General features: G+C 39.3%; 1 protein-coding gene across 31 annotated transcripts in view; it reads left to right on the top strand.

Moving 5' to 3' along the window:
- Positions 1 to 16,012, top strand: part of MAST4 (microtubule associated serine/threonine kinase family member 4) — a 575,831-nt gene that overhangs the window by 385,204 nt on the left and 174,615 nt on the right. For 2 of the 31 annotated variants that reach the window (XM_016953242.3, XM_024353395.3), the window contains one exon: positions 7,817 to 7,896. The exons of the other annotated variants lie outside the window; for them this stretch is intronic. In XM_016953242.3, coding sequence (XP_016808731.1) covers positions 7,817 to 7,859 — 43 coding nt within the window. In that variant the 3' untranslated portion in view covers positions 7,860 to 7,896. Of the gene's footprint in view, positions 1 to 7,816; positions 7,897 to 16,012 lie in introns of those variants that run through there. 31 annotated transcript variants of the gene reach the window in all.

Genomic DNA, 16,012 nt, shown 5'->3' with positions numbered 1-16,012 from the left:
ATGGAAAGGAGGAGAGAAGATCACTGGGGATGAGCAGAAGGGTAGGAGTGAAAGGGATGATGTAGACATGTTCAAGGATGCTGGGTAAGCCAGCTTGCCTGAGAGCTTATATAAAGTCAGCATGAGGACAGAAGGGATTTTTGTGGAAGAGGAACATTGGGATTAGACTATAGTGTTTCACATGCTAGTCCTGAGCTTTCTTTTTTCGGTGTAGGACATGTCTGGAGGTTTTTTAACTAGCAAAATAGAATAACACGGTAGCTTAGTAAGATTTCTGCATGGGAGAAACTTGGTCTGAATAGAGTAGAAGGAAAGTGCAGAAAAGGAATGATGAAGAGCTGAAGAAAGGCAGGCTTGAGAAGGGGAAGGAAGAATGGAAGGCATTGTGAAAGAAGAGTTGACAGGACCTGCTGAAGGATGGGAGGCTTTTTACGCAGATTGGGAGAATTGCTATATCTCAGATAGAAGCAGGGATAACAATCCATTTTGAAGATAACAGTTTCACTTTTAGCTATGGTTAGTAATATCGAACCTAAAAATGATGGCACAGCAGCCAAGTAGAAAGGTCCAGCCTGCTGTTGGAGGTGCACCCCAGGGAGAATGTTCGGAACTTCATATATAATGTAGATGAAGGTGTAGGAGGTGTCAACAGAGACACTGAGTCCTCTTTAAAATTGTGAGTAGCGGGGGCAGATGCTCGGCAAAATCCACCTTGCTCCTTGTTCCTGTGGTTTAGGTCTGGACTAAGAAAAAAAAATAGTCATTAGTTTGGGGAAGCATGTTCAGCTGCAACCTGCAACTGAGATTTCTTGAGTTCAGTTAACTAGGGAGTAAGCCTGGTGTTCTGCTTTGGAGAAACACCTGAATGGCCTTAAGGTCCAATTTGGGTTCACCCTCTAGATCCGCTAGAGATGCCCCAGAAGCTAGAGAATGATCCTTGGTTGTGGGGCAGGGACACATTTGTTTTTTCTTTCTACTACTAGGATTGGGCTACTGGAATTGAATGTCGTTAATACATCAAACTGGCTGTCAAGAGACCAAATGAGCTTGCTTTTGAGGTCCTTTTCACACTCCAGACACACTCCAGAAATTTCAGGCAATAATTTGTCCACCTTGCAGGGGCTCTACATATATTATTAGAAAATGTCATTGAACTTTGTGAGAAACAATGGTTATTGGAGCTCTTCTAGCCCCGTGGCTCACAGTCATTAAGTGTGTAATTCACATGTGTATAGAATACATTTAACTCAGAACTGTCTGCCTAATACCAGTACAGACAGTTGTTATGGATCCGACCAAATTTTGCAGAACAATTCTGAATGATGTCATCTTTAATTTGTCAAGGGAAAATCATTGTCAGGCACCACTATTATTGCAAGATTTTTGGTGTGTAGAAGTTATCTGAGGAAGAATATATGCCTTCCTAACTTCAAGCTACTTGCTGGATGCAAAATTCTTTTTGGATATAAAGAAATGTTTTATCAGTTCTGAATAGCTGGGCTGGGGGAGTAGATGAAATTTACTGTCTCTTGCGGTGCCTGAGATGTACATATCTGGCCAGAGATAAGTCCCCCAAGGGTCAAGGATGGCCTGGTGAGTAGAGCCAGCTGCAGCCACAATGCTAGATGCATGACAACGCCTCACACTTGGCTGTGTGTTCATCACTTACACCCACCTCCTTTGAAAAGGATTTAAGGTAGTTTACAATAGAAACACATATGAAATTAGTTAAAAAGGATAAGCAAGACCTCAAACTCTAAGATACTTTTATGTGGCACTTGAGTAAGATAACTAATCTAATTGAGGTCTGAATTTAACTTAGTTTCTGCTAGTCAAAGCTAAAAGGGAAACAGGATTGATCCCACTGACTAAAGAAACCATGTGTGGTTTTGGAGCTCTATGCCTTGTCCTCATGTGGAATTTTACAAGAAATCTTTCATGAAATGGCTGATGACCTCAATTCATCAGAAAGGGTGAAAGTATATTTTAAACGAGTCCTTTTTAGTATGGTTCAACAAAGAAGGTTGTAAGTTCTGTATTTGTTGCAAGAATATTGCTTTCCAGCAATGATCTAATTCATCTAGGGCCAGAACTCAGAGATAATGTTTACGTAGCGTGTCTCTCTTTGCCTTTCAGTTATCACTCTTCTCCACCTAATTTCGATCATTTCCAAGGAATCTTCAGTTTTAGAATAAATGCTCTGGCTGGGCCTAGAAAGTGTAGGTATTCTGGGGCAGTCAAGAAGAGAGCCTTCTGCTTTTGACATTGGCAAAGAGCCTGAGGACTGGCAGTAACAAGTCACCCCCTCTTACCCGAGGAAGTGAACTGCAGGGATGTTTGCTGATCAGGACATTTTTTTTTTTCTCATGAAAGAATAAAGACTATGCTAAAGAAAAAATAGTGCTGGACTGAGACTCCAAAGCTCTGCACAGTGGAGTATGGGAGAGATCATTTGGGCATAGAAATTTTAAAGTCATAAGTTTCTAACCCTGTACCTTTTCCATTTACCTCATAATATGGTAAAACATGTGACTTTCAGTGGCATCACTTATTTTTAAGCCTCCAAGTGGGAATTTTTTGCAAAATGTTATTTGAAATAGCTGAATATATTGATTTGATGAATACAGCTATTTAATAATGTTTTTATTTATTGGAAATTATCAGCTCAAAATAGAAATTTGTTTTGGAAAGACATTGGACTATGCAGTCAATTGTTCGTTTCTCTACTTTAGGAATGGCTAATAATAGATGCTTTCTGACCACATCCACTCAGAACTTTGTGTTGAGAAAGAGTCTGAGGCTCCGTCTGGGACTTAGTGGCTGAAAACTGTATAATCAATCAGCAGTATTTGCTGCGGTGATGGAAGGATGGGGGTGGGGATGGCAGCACCTGCGCCAGGGATTTGCCAATGGAAATTGCGTTCAGAAACTGGCAGAGTTGCATTGAATTTATTTTGTCAGAAATTGGCCAGAAGCTTCAGATGCTTCTAAAAACATCCTTAGTTTGTTGTTCTTGGAGAACATGAATTTCATAGCCCTATAAACAGATTTGGGTTTTTGAGAGGGAATGCAGACTAGGGCCAAGCTTATTTTTGCCCCATTTAAATTTGAGATTTCATTTTTCAAGAGAGGCTCTGACCCACTTTGATTCTGAGGGCTGTAAAGTAGTATTGCTTCTGGAGAAGCATTAAAAACTCAGTGTCTCTGCCAAGATCAATTGGCTCAGTAATTGTTAAGTGCTCTCTAATTTGAGGACACTTCTCACACACAAACTCTTCATTCTCATAAAAACCCAATGAGATCATTCTTACTCTTTGTTTATTTGAACTTTATCCCATGATTTTTTATTGTGTTTGAGGCAGCCATAAAGTGATTTGAGGCCTCAATTTTGTGGGAATAGGTAGAATAGGTAGAGTTGTTTGATGATGTTATTCTTATTTTAAAGATGAGGAAATCAGGATTTACAGAGAGAGATTAACTTGTCCGGAGTCTTACAAACTAGGAAGTGGCAAGGCCAGGCTCCAGTCTGCTCCTGTATAATGAATGGCCTTGCACATCTCAGCTTTCTGTAGGTGACATGTTCTTTTTTCCTTTTACATCATCGGCCTTATCCCATTCTGAAACATGAGCATCCTGTGTTTGAGAGTGTGTGCTTTCTTTTCACTTCTCCATTTTTCCTTACTTAGGGAGACTAAAGTCGATTCTAATAACAATTTGGTAAAGTGTCTCACTTGGCATGGAGGGTCACTTAGAGATGTAATATCGAGTGATCTGAATGTATCTGGACACCATGACCTGCATAACTAGGAAAATTATGTCATAAAAGAGTATTTATTTATTAAAGTGTGTATTTCTGAAGCCACCGTGACAATCTATTAGAATCTCCTGTTGGTAGTCAGGGAGAACTAGCACATCCTAAAAAAATGACATCAATAAAAAGCACTTAAAGAGCTGACATTAGAAACAAAACTCATGTTCCCCTTGAGAATGTCATATTGCAGCTTAAGCCCATACCCTGGGCTGCCTTGGCTTAGTAACAGCATCTTGCTTTGACAGCCTTTTGTTCTCCCTAGCTGATATTTTGGCGGCGGATATCAGCACATCAGTTAATGTGCTTTCCCTCCTGTAGGAACTGATTTGACTACAGTTATGTTACCTCATATTTTCTCCCTCATTAAAGTGCCTATTTGCAATTTGTTCGAAGGAGGTTGCCAGCCTGCAACCACTGTTGGAGCGTGGTGCCCTTTTACTGGTGATTAATTTGCACAACTATACAGAGTTCATTGTCTAGCTGGATTTAGTTTTCATATCAATCTGAATTACACTAAAATAGATATCAAGGAATGCTGCCCCATTCAGCAAGAGAGTTATAGCTTTTATTGAGCACATAGCATTTATATAGCATTTTTATTTAGGAAGCTAAGTGGTGAGTATTGCCTTGACTATGTAGCTGACTTCATTTCGTGGAGGTAGATACATGGTTTCAAGTTCCAACCCTTTGCTGCCACTGAGCTTTTCTTGTGCTCATCATACCTATATGTACCTTCTTCATTAGGAGGATATGAAATGTCAGAAGTAGTCAGTTTCTGCTCTAGGCAGCATTTGTGGGTGAGATCCCTGGTCAAACCAATGCATAGATTTAGTTTTGGAGACAATAGTTAATGTCACTTATTTCTGAGGAGCTGCTTTTCCATGATGACAGACGGCCATACCTTAGCTTTGTTCCAGAATCTGTATGTGTGACTTTGGAGCTGATCATTTTCATGATTTTGATAGAAGCTAGAATTTGGGATTCTGCTTTAATGGTGAAGAGAAGGTTATTCTAGTATGCCTGGATCTCCCTCTGAGATATTTTAACCTACCATTTGCATGACACTTGCTTTAAGGCACTTGGGGCTATTTGTGTAGTATCTCTAAGTGCCAGTTTCCTCATCTGTATATTGGGGAAGTTCACATTAATCTTTCCATGTTTGAGGATCATTAAGTACCAGGCACAGGGGAAACGATTAGTAAATCGTTTCTACAAAACTGAGGGGGAGGGGAATGGGGAGGGATTAGAGGTATTTGCTTTTGTCATGTTGTGATTTGGTTATTTCATTATGTAATGTTGTGATTTGTCAACAGAGGTTTTATGCCAGTGTTACAACTTTACCCAAAGCCTTAGTAGAGGTGGAGCTCCTGAAGGAATACAAAGATGTAACCTATGACTTCAGATAGTGGAGTTTACAGAGTGAAATATTGTTCAATTCAGAGGAGGACAGAGAAAGAAGTCCTGGACCATGCCTCTCAAAATCTTTTGGCTGACAGTGCTTAGTGGAAACACAGAGGAGGCACTGTATTCATTCACACAATCTTCATTTCAGCAAGTGTTTTTGAGAAGCTACCACCAGCCAGGCTGTGTTCTAGGCTTTAGGGATACGGTGACAGACAGGATAGAGAAAGTCTCTGCTCTCGTGGAGCTTATATCCCAGTGGGGTGCAGGGATTTGGAGAAGAGGATGTAACATAAACCAGAAAAACACTGGAGGAGTGACAAGTGAGCTGCAGAGAGGTAAAACAGGGGAGTCCATGGCTTCTTTCTTCCTGAAGGAGTGGCACGCGAGCTGGAACTAAATGACCAGAAGGCAACAGCCATGAGAAAACCAAAGCAAAAGCCTCCCAAGTAAAGAGGCCGCCCAGGGCAGAAGCAAGCTAAAGAAGAGTGGTGTGGGCACAGGGCACACAGGTGGATGAGTGGGCAGAGAGGCAGGGCCAGGTCCACAAGACTTCATAAGTTGGAGTAAGGAGATTGGGCTTTCCTTTAAGCAGGATGGAAAGAAAGCACTTGATATTTTTATTTTTTTATTTTAAGTTCCGGGATATAAGTGCAGAATGTGCAGGTTTGTTACATAGGTATACGTGGAAAACACTTGATATTGTAAAGTAGGGTAATAACATAATCTGATTTGCCTCTTTAAAGTTTCCCTGGTTTCTGTGTAGAGGGTGGATTGAGCTCAAAAAGTAACTTAAGAATGAGAGAGAATGTTGCCTTGGACTACAGGGGTAAATAGTGAAATTGGAGAGAAGTAGATGGATTCAGGCTGTATTCTGAAGGGGAAATGTGTAGGGCTTGCCAAGGGATGAGTTGAAAGATGGGGGTGGGGCCAGGGGCATTGAGGGAAACAGCAAAAACAAGGATGGGTCCTAGATTGTCCACTGGATGAACAGAAGATCACGGTTCTGTTTACACAGGTGGGGAAGACTTGAGAGGGCGGGGAGCAGGATCGTGGAAGAAAATTAAAAGTTTTGTTTTGTTTGTGTTGAATTTGAGATCTTTATATGATACTCATGTGGAATCTGGAATTCTAAGGAGAAGTTAGGTCTGGAGAAGTAAATTTGGGACTTTTAGGAAAGTAGGTGGTGTACAGGGCCAGGGGACTGGATGAAGTCAGCTAGTGAGAAGAAGCTTCAGGACAGATTCCTGAGACACTGCAGATTGAAATATCATGCTGAGGATCTGGAGGCGGCATGGCCAGAGATTAGGAGGAAGACCTGCCAGGTGATTTCAAAGAAGCAGAATGAAGGAGGAGTTTCACACAGGAGAGTGGTCTTCTGTGTGGAGTGATGCTGATCCTTCATTAGGAGGATATGAAATGTCAGATGCTGAAAGGTCTATGCCCATCTGTGCAGAGACCATGGAATTAAAGGACCATTTTGGGGAGGGTTCAGGAGAGGTAGGTGAGTAGAAGGTAGAATGCAGGTGCTGGAAGAAATGTTCCATCAAAGACAAAGGCCCTTAACATGCCAGCAGCTTGAGGGGCCCTAGATTTTCCCGCTGGGCAAATTGGAGTTCAAGATCTTTGAAAGGTACCAAAGAACTTTCCTTTTTGATGCCTTTCCCGTCTTTGTTACCAAATCAGGTTTATTTTTAGTGCCTGCCTTATCTGAGCAGTAGGCCTGGAATGATTTTATAACCTACCTATTTATTTTCCTTTAACCTGTAGCCTGCTTGTGTGTGTCTGTATAGCTGAAAGAGACTTTGAAGTAGGTAAGATACGAGGTTGGGCTTAGAGGAAAGATTAGGTTTTGGGGTAAGTGGAACAAGGGTGTATGGGGTGGGAAAGGGAATCAAAACAAAGGCAGAGAAGGTAAAAATAACTTTCATATGTGGGGCTGCTTCCTATGTCGTTGAATTAGAAAAAATAAAATGGCAATGTATTTAGCATAGTAGTGAAAACTCCAGCAGGTGGTATAGCAACAAGGGAAACCTGAGCTTCATTGACTCCTTGCATCTCACCTACTTCTAAAAAAGACTCAAGTCACCTACATGTAGACAGCACAGTGTAGAACTACTCATTCATCCTGTAAACATATATTGATTGCCAATAATGATCCCACAGTAGAGGCTGGGATACCAAGATGGATGACCCATGACCTTCCCTCAAGGAAAACAGACAAAAACAGCTGTAATATAATAACAGACCAGAGGAAAGAGGATTAATTCTGTCTAATTCCATTTCACCAGGATGTAGAAGTTTGAAAAGTTGTCTATGAGGAAGAGAGGAGGAGGTAGCAAGGCATCCCTTGCTGGGCAGGGCAGGGTCACAGCGGGAGCAGAGTGCAGGGCAGGTCCCTGGGGAGCACGGCGCTGGGAAGGGCAAGGAAGAAGTGTTAAGTGCAGAGTCTGGAAAGGGAAACTGAGCCCAAGCGGGACTTGACTTTTATAGAAAGTATGGGTCCATATGTTTTTACACAGAGAAATACTTGCTCTTTATTTTAGAAAGAAAATCTGTAAATGTGCATCATATCACTCTGTCTTTTTCTCTGTTTATTTTTAGCCCTGTGTGTCCAAATGCTGGGAGAACATCACCCCTTGGATGAATTGCCACCACATTAAATAAAACATATCCAAAGCGCATATTGTTTCCTTTCCAGTACTTTCTCTCTGTCTTTCCATATAGACATATATATATTAAAAATATATATGTATAAATTTATATATCTATATATTTATTTATTTTGAGACAGGGTCTCACTCTGTTGCTCAGGCTGGAGGGCAGTAACACGATCATAGCTCACTGCAGCCTCAAGCTCCTGGGTTCAGTTGATCCTCCCACTTCCTGAGTAGCTGGGACTACAGGCGCACATCACCATGCCTGGCTAATTTTTTATTTTTTAGAGATAGGGTCTCGCTATGTTGGTCAGACTGGTCTTGACCTCCTGGCCTCAAGCAGTGCTCCCACCTCAGCCACCTGAGAAGCTAGGATTATAGGCATAAGCCACCACATCCAGCTAAACGTGTCTATATTTTGTTTCAAACAAATGTGCATGTACATGTGTATGCTCTTACCTCTCAAAATCTTAAAGAAGTGTGAGATTATATAAACTTACTAGATTCTTCATGGTGTTGCATGTGCTAGAGCAAATCTTCCTCAATGCTTGTATATTTAATAGCTTGAAAGAATAAATGTTTTTCTAATGGGCATATTTTAGCTGAGGTTTTTTTTTAAGTCAAATATGTATATAAGTATGTGTAAAGTTTATGTGAAAGAAACGAGAGCCTTGTTTTCAGAAGCTCTTCTGTGTCTTGAAGGTGACATGTTTTTGCTTTCTTAAGTGACTTTACAGACGAAAAAGGAGTCACACTTTTACAGTTGATTTGGTGTAACCCTCCTTCATCAGTATCTAGCATATAGAGTATGCTGATGAGTCATGTGCAATGTGTTTTGAAAATCAGAACTTTTCAGATGAGCTGGAGGCCTGGATGCCTGAAATGGCTTAGGACATAAACTGCTCAAAAATAATTATAATACTCTTTTTTTGTAATTTTTTTCTACTTTTTTTTTTTAGGTGCTCTGCAGGTTCAGAGAAACTTCTCTAGTAACAGACTGAGAAATGGTCCCTAAAGTATGGTGTTTAATTTCAATACTCTTAAAGAAAATCCAGTTTCCTTTGTAAAATGTTCCTTATGTAACAAAACTGTACTGAAAAAATGTGGTATTTTTCTTTCTCTTTATTTTGTCTCCCTATACCACTGAGAAGTTAATGGTTTAAGGAAAATATTTCAAGCCCTACAGATCATGTCAAATATTTGGTTTGGTAGGATTAATATTTTACTGCAGAGTGACAGTGCTAGTGCTGTCCTAGTTTTAGGGATGATTATGTAAACTAATGAGCCCCATCCATTAAAAAACTTAGGGAAACAAAAAGCTATTTATTATGTGGATTACACTGACTGTAGTTAGGATTACACTGACTATAGTTATGACATGGAAGTGTGAAATAGTTACAACATGGTTGTGTTTAATTAAAGTTGCTCTTTTTGTGATGCTGAGGTTAATAATTATGACACTGTGCAAATGTTTAATACTGCTTTATTTTAAAAAAAAACTCAATGTTTTGTTGTTTTGTGCCTAGCTCTCCACTGGCCTAAAGCTGACTTTTCACTTAAGTTTACCATCCTCTGAATTATTTCCATTACAACAGATTTTAAGAATGACAGTTGGCTGGGGGCATTGTAATTGTATACTTCAGCCACTAGAGGGAAGAGACTCTAGTATTTATTCTGGGGAAAGAAAAGGTGCTTCATCTCTCTGATTCTGTCACTGACCTTTAATCTGAAGGGGGTTATCCTTAGCATTGGGATTACCCTTCTTCCTCTTTTAGAGAAAAAACTTTGGGAAGGAAAAGGTAGAATTAAGGATATTGGACCAGGGCTTGGTATATGGGTATATCTGCCTGAAATTTGGGGTTCATCTAGTTCCTTCAAGACAGCTTCCAATGGGCAAGCAGCTTTGTTGGGGGAAGTGAGTGATTCTTCCAGAACTATTTTATCTGTTAGGTATAAAATAACAGTAACATGACTAACATTTCTGGAATATTAGACACTGTTTTAAATACTTTAAAAATACTAACTATCCTAGCAACAGTCCTATGAGGTAAGTACTATTATCCCCATTTTACAGAATAGGAAACTAAGGTACTTAGAGGTTAAGTAACTTATCCAAGATCACAGAACTAGAAACTACTGATACTGTGGTTAAAAACATGGGCAGTGGCTCCAGGATTTATGTTCTCAAGCACTGTACAATACTGCCTTTCCACTTATGCCCAGTTTCTCAAGCACGAAGAGACATTCACAGAATTTTGACAAGTTTGAGTCTACAAAGATGAGAGATATTTTGGTTGAAAACTACAACAAGAAAACTGTAGAATCAAAATTTATACCATAATTTACCCAGGAACACATACATTGTTCACATTTTAACGTTTCTAGAATCAGATTGTGGCTTACAGCTTTATTCAGGGAAATAAGACATATTTGTAAACATAATATACCAACTTCATTAATTGTTAAATTTAATGCTCACAAAAACGTATTTGAAAATAATTTCTATTTTAGATCTTAGTACTTCATGAGAATTCCCAAGTGTGTGTGAGGATTACTGAGATTTGAAGTGAAAATATAAAATACTTATATTTTAGAGGAAAAAAAGGTAATGTGGGATGTTGGTGTGTTTTAATTTGTTTGGCAGTACGTCAGATGGGGCTTCCAAAGGTAAGTTTCTAGGACCTTCACGTTGTTAAATGGCCTTGGATCCTGCCTCTTCTCTAGGATTCACAGAAGCATTTTCAAACCGCACCTGCCCCTCCTTATACCTCCTTGCTCATAATCAGGTTTGGGCTCCTTACTTTCCCTTCAGGAAGTCAGTTATTCTCATCAAGGCTTCAGAAATAGTCCTAGTGTTGAGCACGTGGGAGAGCTGCTTGTCTTCAGAGTGGTTTGACCCAGTCATTGATGAGTTGAAGTTTTCACTGTCTCACTGAGGCATGTGGCAGCTCACAATTCATTCAAGCAAACTGGGCAGAGTCTGTGGTATTCAGGAATGGAGGCACAGCAGGAATGCAGGTCTGTGGCTTTGATCAAAACCCCTATCCACAAACAAGCAGAGCCCTGTGAATATGGTGAAGCATAATTTTTTCCCCACTGACATTTTGAAACCAGCTCCCTTACAGAAAGAAATATAGTTTTGGACAAACTTCAGGGAGTTTCCAAGAATTTTCAATAAACAACACAGTCACACTAAGCAAAATTTTTTTTCAATCCAAGAAGAATAAAACATTTTTCTAGAATATATAAAATATGGCAGTTTTATTTAGTAAAAATATAAAGGAACTTTAAAACTATCTTAAATATCTGTTTTAAAGGATTTTTATTTCATCTCATTCTTTAAATTTTAAAATTTGTAATCAATGGCAGAATATTCAGAGACCAGACACATAAATAAATGAGCTGAGAAATGTGCTTTTGTAGCTTTATTCTTGATCTCCATCTTAGGGCATTTCTGTGCTCTCCAGCAAGCCCTCACAGGTTTCATAGGGAGACACAGAGGATTGAGACTTAGAATTTGCCAGCTGTTGACAGATCTATGGAAGAGTCAGTGTGGTAAGAAGTTAATTTTATAAAATAAAATTTATGAATTATTGATGGATTTCTATTATTCGTGCTTGTTTTCTTTTAAAGACCTCTTTAAAAATGTATATGGCCTTAGAAACTATTGATTTTGTTTGGAAATTTTAAATACTTAAAAAATACTAACTATCCTAGAAACAGTCCTATGAGGTAAGTACTATTATTCCCATTTTACAGAATAGGAAACTAAGGTACTTAGAGGTTAAGTAACTTATCCAAGATCACAGAACTAGAAACTATAATAAACCTCAGAAATATAGTCTAGGTTGGGTATGGTGGCTCACACCCATAATCCCAACACTTTGGGAGGCTGAGGCAGAAGGATTACTTGAGCCCAGGAGGTCAAGACCACCCTGGGAAAACATAGGGAGACCTCGTCTCTACATAGAATTTTTTAAAATTAATCAGATGTGGTGGCATATGCCTGTGGTCCCAGCTACCAAAGAGGGTGAGGTGGGAAGATCACTTGATCCAGGGAGATCGAGGCTGTAGTGAGCTACGATCATGCCACTGCACTCCAGCCTGGAAGACAGAGGCCTTGTCTCCCCATCACAAAAAAGCTATGTATTAAGTTAGTTTATATTCAAATTTAAAGAGTCATATGAGCATTGTGTATTACTTGTCTCAGTTGTTGATAAACTTACCTGGTCATGTTTCTCTATGAGACTTTTTCTTAAGTTACTTGACTTGTAAGCTTATAGGTGTAAATATGTTCTAGAGTTTCCTGGAATCTGACAGATAGAGTACATGTGATTTCTTTGGGGAAACAGATATTGTTTTATTTATTGGACTATTTCTTAGAGAAACAGTTATGAATTTAGTTATTCCCTATGAAAGGCTGATTCTTTGGATAAAAAAATAGGTTCAGAATTATTTGAGTGAAAGCTTCTCAAAAATAATGACTCTGAAATTTAGGACCTTAAATTGCTACCACACTCAAAGAAGAAATTGTGTCCTAAACTGCTCTGAAGTATCAGTGGGTTGAGAGGAGGGATGTTACAGAGACTACAGGCATGAAACACTCTTCTGATACTTTGCCATTAGAAAAACTGGCTGGCTGGTTTGCATATTCTGGTCTATTCATTTGTTCACTGTTTCCCACTTGTTCTTTCATTTGCTTCCCTTGGAGAGTAGCAAGTTGAAAAAAATTCAGTAGTTTTGGTATGGCTCATATTTAGGAAATGCCAAAAAAGAGCCAAGAGTTCTTTTTCCTTTCTCCTCGAAAATTGCCCTTGTTTGGATACTTACATGTTATATGATGGGCATAACCCCTGGGTCCCATGTTGACAGATGAGTGTTAGACTCACCCAGAATATTACCTGTCTTATATCTTTGAAGTGCATACGAAATAGCCTTTGTGATTTGAGTGACTGGGCCAGTGTTCTCCATTATGTGCAGCAGGCTTCACTCCACAATAAAGCTGAAAGAAGTTCACTCCCTAGTAAAGCTGAAAGTAACAGAAAATACCTCAAGTTTTAGGTGCTTTACAGATACCTGGCAGCTCACTGAAGTATATCCAATCCTGTTTCTGGGACAAAATCACTGGATGGATCTTTCCGAGCCATGATTTTTGCAGTAATGTTTCTGAAGCTATAGCACTAGATACAAAGGATAAATAGAAAAATGATTAGTTTGAAAGGGGAGAGAAAGGACTCCGGCAGCATCTGATGCCACTCTAGATGTTAAATGTGATTGTGTTTATCTTTTAGCCCCAGGCAGTTTATAGTTTAGGATTTTTGAACGATTGAAGGATGTGCCTCCATGAGCCCTCACCAGAGACAGCCTGGGCCTTCCTGCTTTTTTCTGTGTGTTTCGCATCAAGCAGTGTTATTTGAAGGTAGCTGTAGTTCCTTCAGGGAAGATGAGTTGGCAGCAAGGCAGACAGATACAGTCATGGAGCAAGTTACTAAAGACTTGTAAATCACTCTCAAGATATATAATGTGATTTAATATATATTAAAACAATGATAGCAGAAATAAATAACTCATGTAGGATGAACTGTTTTCAGTTTTCCATGATGCCTGCAAATCTTTTTCTGTATGCATGCATGATTTTATGATTGCAATCGTAATACAGGTGCGCTTTTTTTCTGTTGTTTTTTCATGTAATGTATTACCATGCTGCTATATAATCTTCATAATGATCATTTTTGGTGTCTGCATAATTAGTAAATAAGTCATCTACTCTTGATAACTGAGGAAAATAAAAGAGATAGTGTCTATATCAAGGACTGATGTCCTTTTCAGTGTTTCGCATCTTCACTTCCGGTTTTCTCTAATGAAAAGAATTAGGGAGATGGAGTGATAGCTACCACTCCTTGGGAAGCCTGTCTCTAAATTCTGATGGGTAGCATCATCTACTAAACTCAGACTTCCGAAGTCATGGGCAGACTTTCCCCATCACCTATACCTTGCACCTTCATCTTAAAGTTTCAGTCCCCTCTAAACTGTAAAGCCAGCTAGATGGTCACATCTTCTACGTTACCAACTAAACGTTAATTCTTACTTATCAATCTCATCTAAAGCCTTAGGTGAGATTGATTGTCTGTGCAATACAGGCAAGAACAAGATGTAGGAATGGGCAGTTGTGAAAGAGGAAGAAGTGTGCTAGGAGAGGAGATGAACAGAGAGAATTGATTGTGAAACATTACTCAGATGAGCTGATCTGAAGTCTGTTCAACTTTGTAACTCCTCCTAAGTGCGATGGAAGGTTTCACTGGGTCAGCTGACATTTCTGAGCCAGGAGCCCCAGACTGTGAGGTGGTGGCCAGCAGATTGCAAACCTTGAGCACTGTTGATGTAGCACTCTTGATTCTCATCTGTTCTCTGCTATGGCTGTGTGTGTTGATCATGTTTCCAGCAGGATTGAGTTTCTACCTTGGAAAAAGGTCACCCTGCTCAAATTCCTGTTTTTATTCATCTTTTTAGAGAAGACAAACTATACTTTACTTCAGCCATACTTATTGGGAAGGAAAGTAAAAACCCAATAGTGGCGTTTGGTTCATTTATTAATAAACCTTTTAAATATGCCTGAATATCATGGACTTTTTATTGATCATTTCATTACTCATTACGAAGATTGTCAATAATGACAGTGCTTTAAAAGAAAAATCATCCAGCCAATTGACAAAGGCAACCTGATTTTGGAAGCATCCCTCAGGGTTTATCTGTAGAAGTTGGAAAAATAGAAAAATAACTGTTTTTGTTTTTAGTTAATCTTAGAAAAATGTGTGTGCAACCATTCATTCCGCTGAGTGTCTGGTGTGTACTTTGAGACATACACAGATGAATAGAAATGGTCCTTGTACTTGGAGAGCTTTAAGCATAGTAGGGCATTAGACCTGTAAACACATAATTGTGCTGCAGTGGAATGACTGGTAAAAAAGAGGCATGCATATGAATAAAATTCATTGGGGAGCCAGGAGAAAAACCATTTATGTCTGCAGGAAAAGGTCAGGACCACTTTGCTGGAGAGGTGACCTTACAGCTCATGCTTGAAAGATGTGCAGGTTTCCAAGCAGAGGAGCTGGAAATTCTAGGAAGAGGAACAGGATGTGCAAAGGCAGTGAGGTGTAGCAGAGCTTACTGTGCCTGAGGAGCTTAAAGTAATCCAGTATTTCTGACAGGTACATAAACAACAGAGGGCACGTGTTAAGGGATGAGGCAGGAGAAATAACAAGGGATTATAGCATAAAATATTCCATTAAAAGAGGTTTTGATATTTTTTGGAGTACCTCTCAAACTTTAAGAATCACCTGGACATTTTAGTAGAATGCAGATTTCTGGGCTGTACTTCCAGAATTATAGAATCAATGGGTGTGCAGAAGACCCCCCCCCCCACCAAATCTGCATTTCTAACAAGCACTCCAGATGATTCAATGATGGTAAGACAGAAACCATGTGTGGAGAAATACTGCTGTAGAACAATGGGGACCCATTCAACTTTGTTTCATGGAAGAGTGATATGACTGTGTGCACCTGTTTGAGCTGAGCAGTTTTGGAAGAATGGTTTCACATTGACAGTGAGGAGCACCAAGAGGAAGGAACGGTACTGTATTAATCTACACAAGAGATCGTGGAAGCCATGACCAGGGTCATGGGAAGTGAGGAGAAGACATGAAAATCTATTGTTCCTTTATCATTTTATACAGAGTGAAAACTTTTACCCAATTTTCTTTTATTTTCCAATTTTCCAATCTAGTGTATTTTTCAGCCACTTTTAAATGGGATTTGCTTTTCTTCTCAATTTTCTATTACTGCTGTTTACATGTCCTCTGGCCTTGTTTTTCTTTCTCCTTCATATATTAGCATTCTTAATAATTCTGTACATACTTCATTTCCTAAAAGCTACTTATAAAGACAATTCTTGTTTCACATTCATTCATTTGTCACTCACCTGTCACTATATTGAGTAACTTGACTGGCTGTTGTTCTCATTCCTATTAACTGGAGTAACTTCTCTTTGAAAGTTTTTTGATCACCAGGAACTTTAATATGGTTGTCTTCTATAACATGTATGACAGTACATTGAATACAAGAATATTTCTATGGTTGGCAGCAG

This window comes from Pan troglodytes, chromosome 4 (assembly GCF_028858775.2).
Source record: "Pan troglodytes isolate AG18354 chromosome 4, NHGRI_mPanTro3-v2.0_pri, whole genome shotgun sequence".
NCBI lineage: Eukaryota > Metazoa > Chordata > Mammalia > Primates > Hominidae > Pan > Pan troglodytes.
The sequence above is the reverse complement of the archived record's forward strand: the minus strand, read 5'-3'. Positions and strand labels throughout refer to the sequence as shown.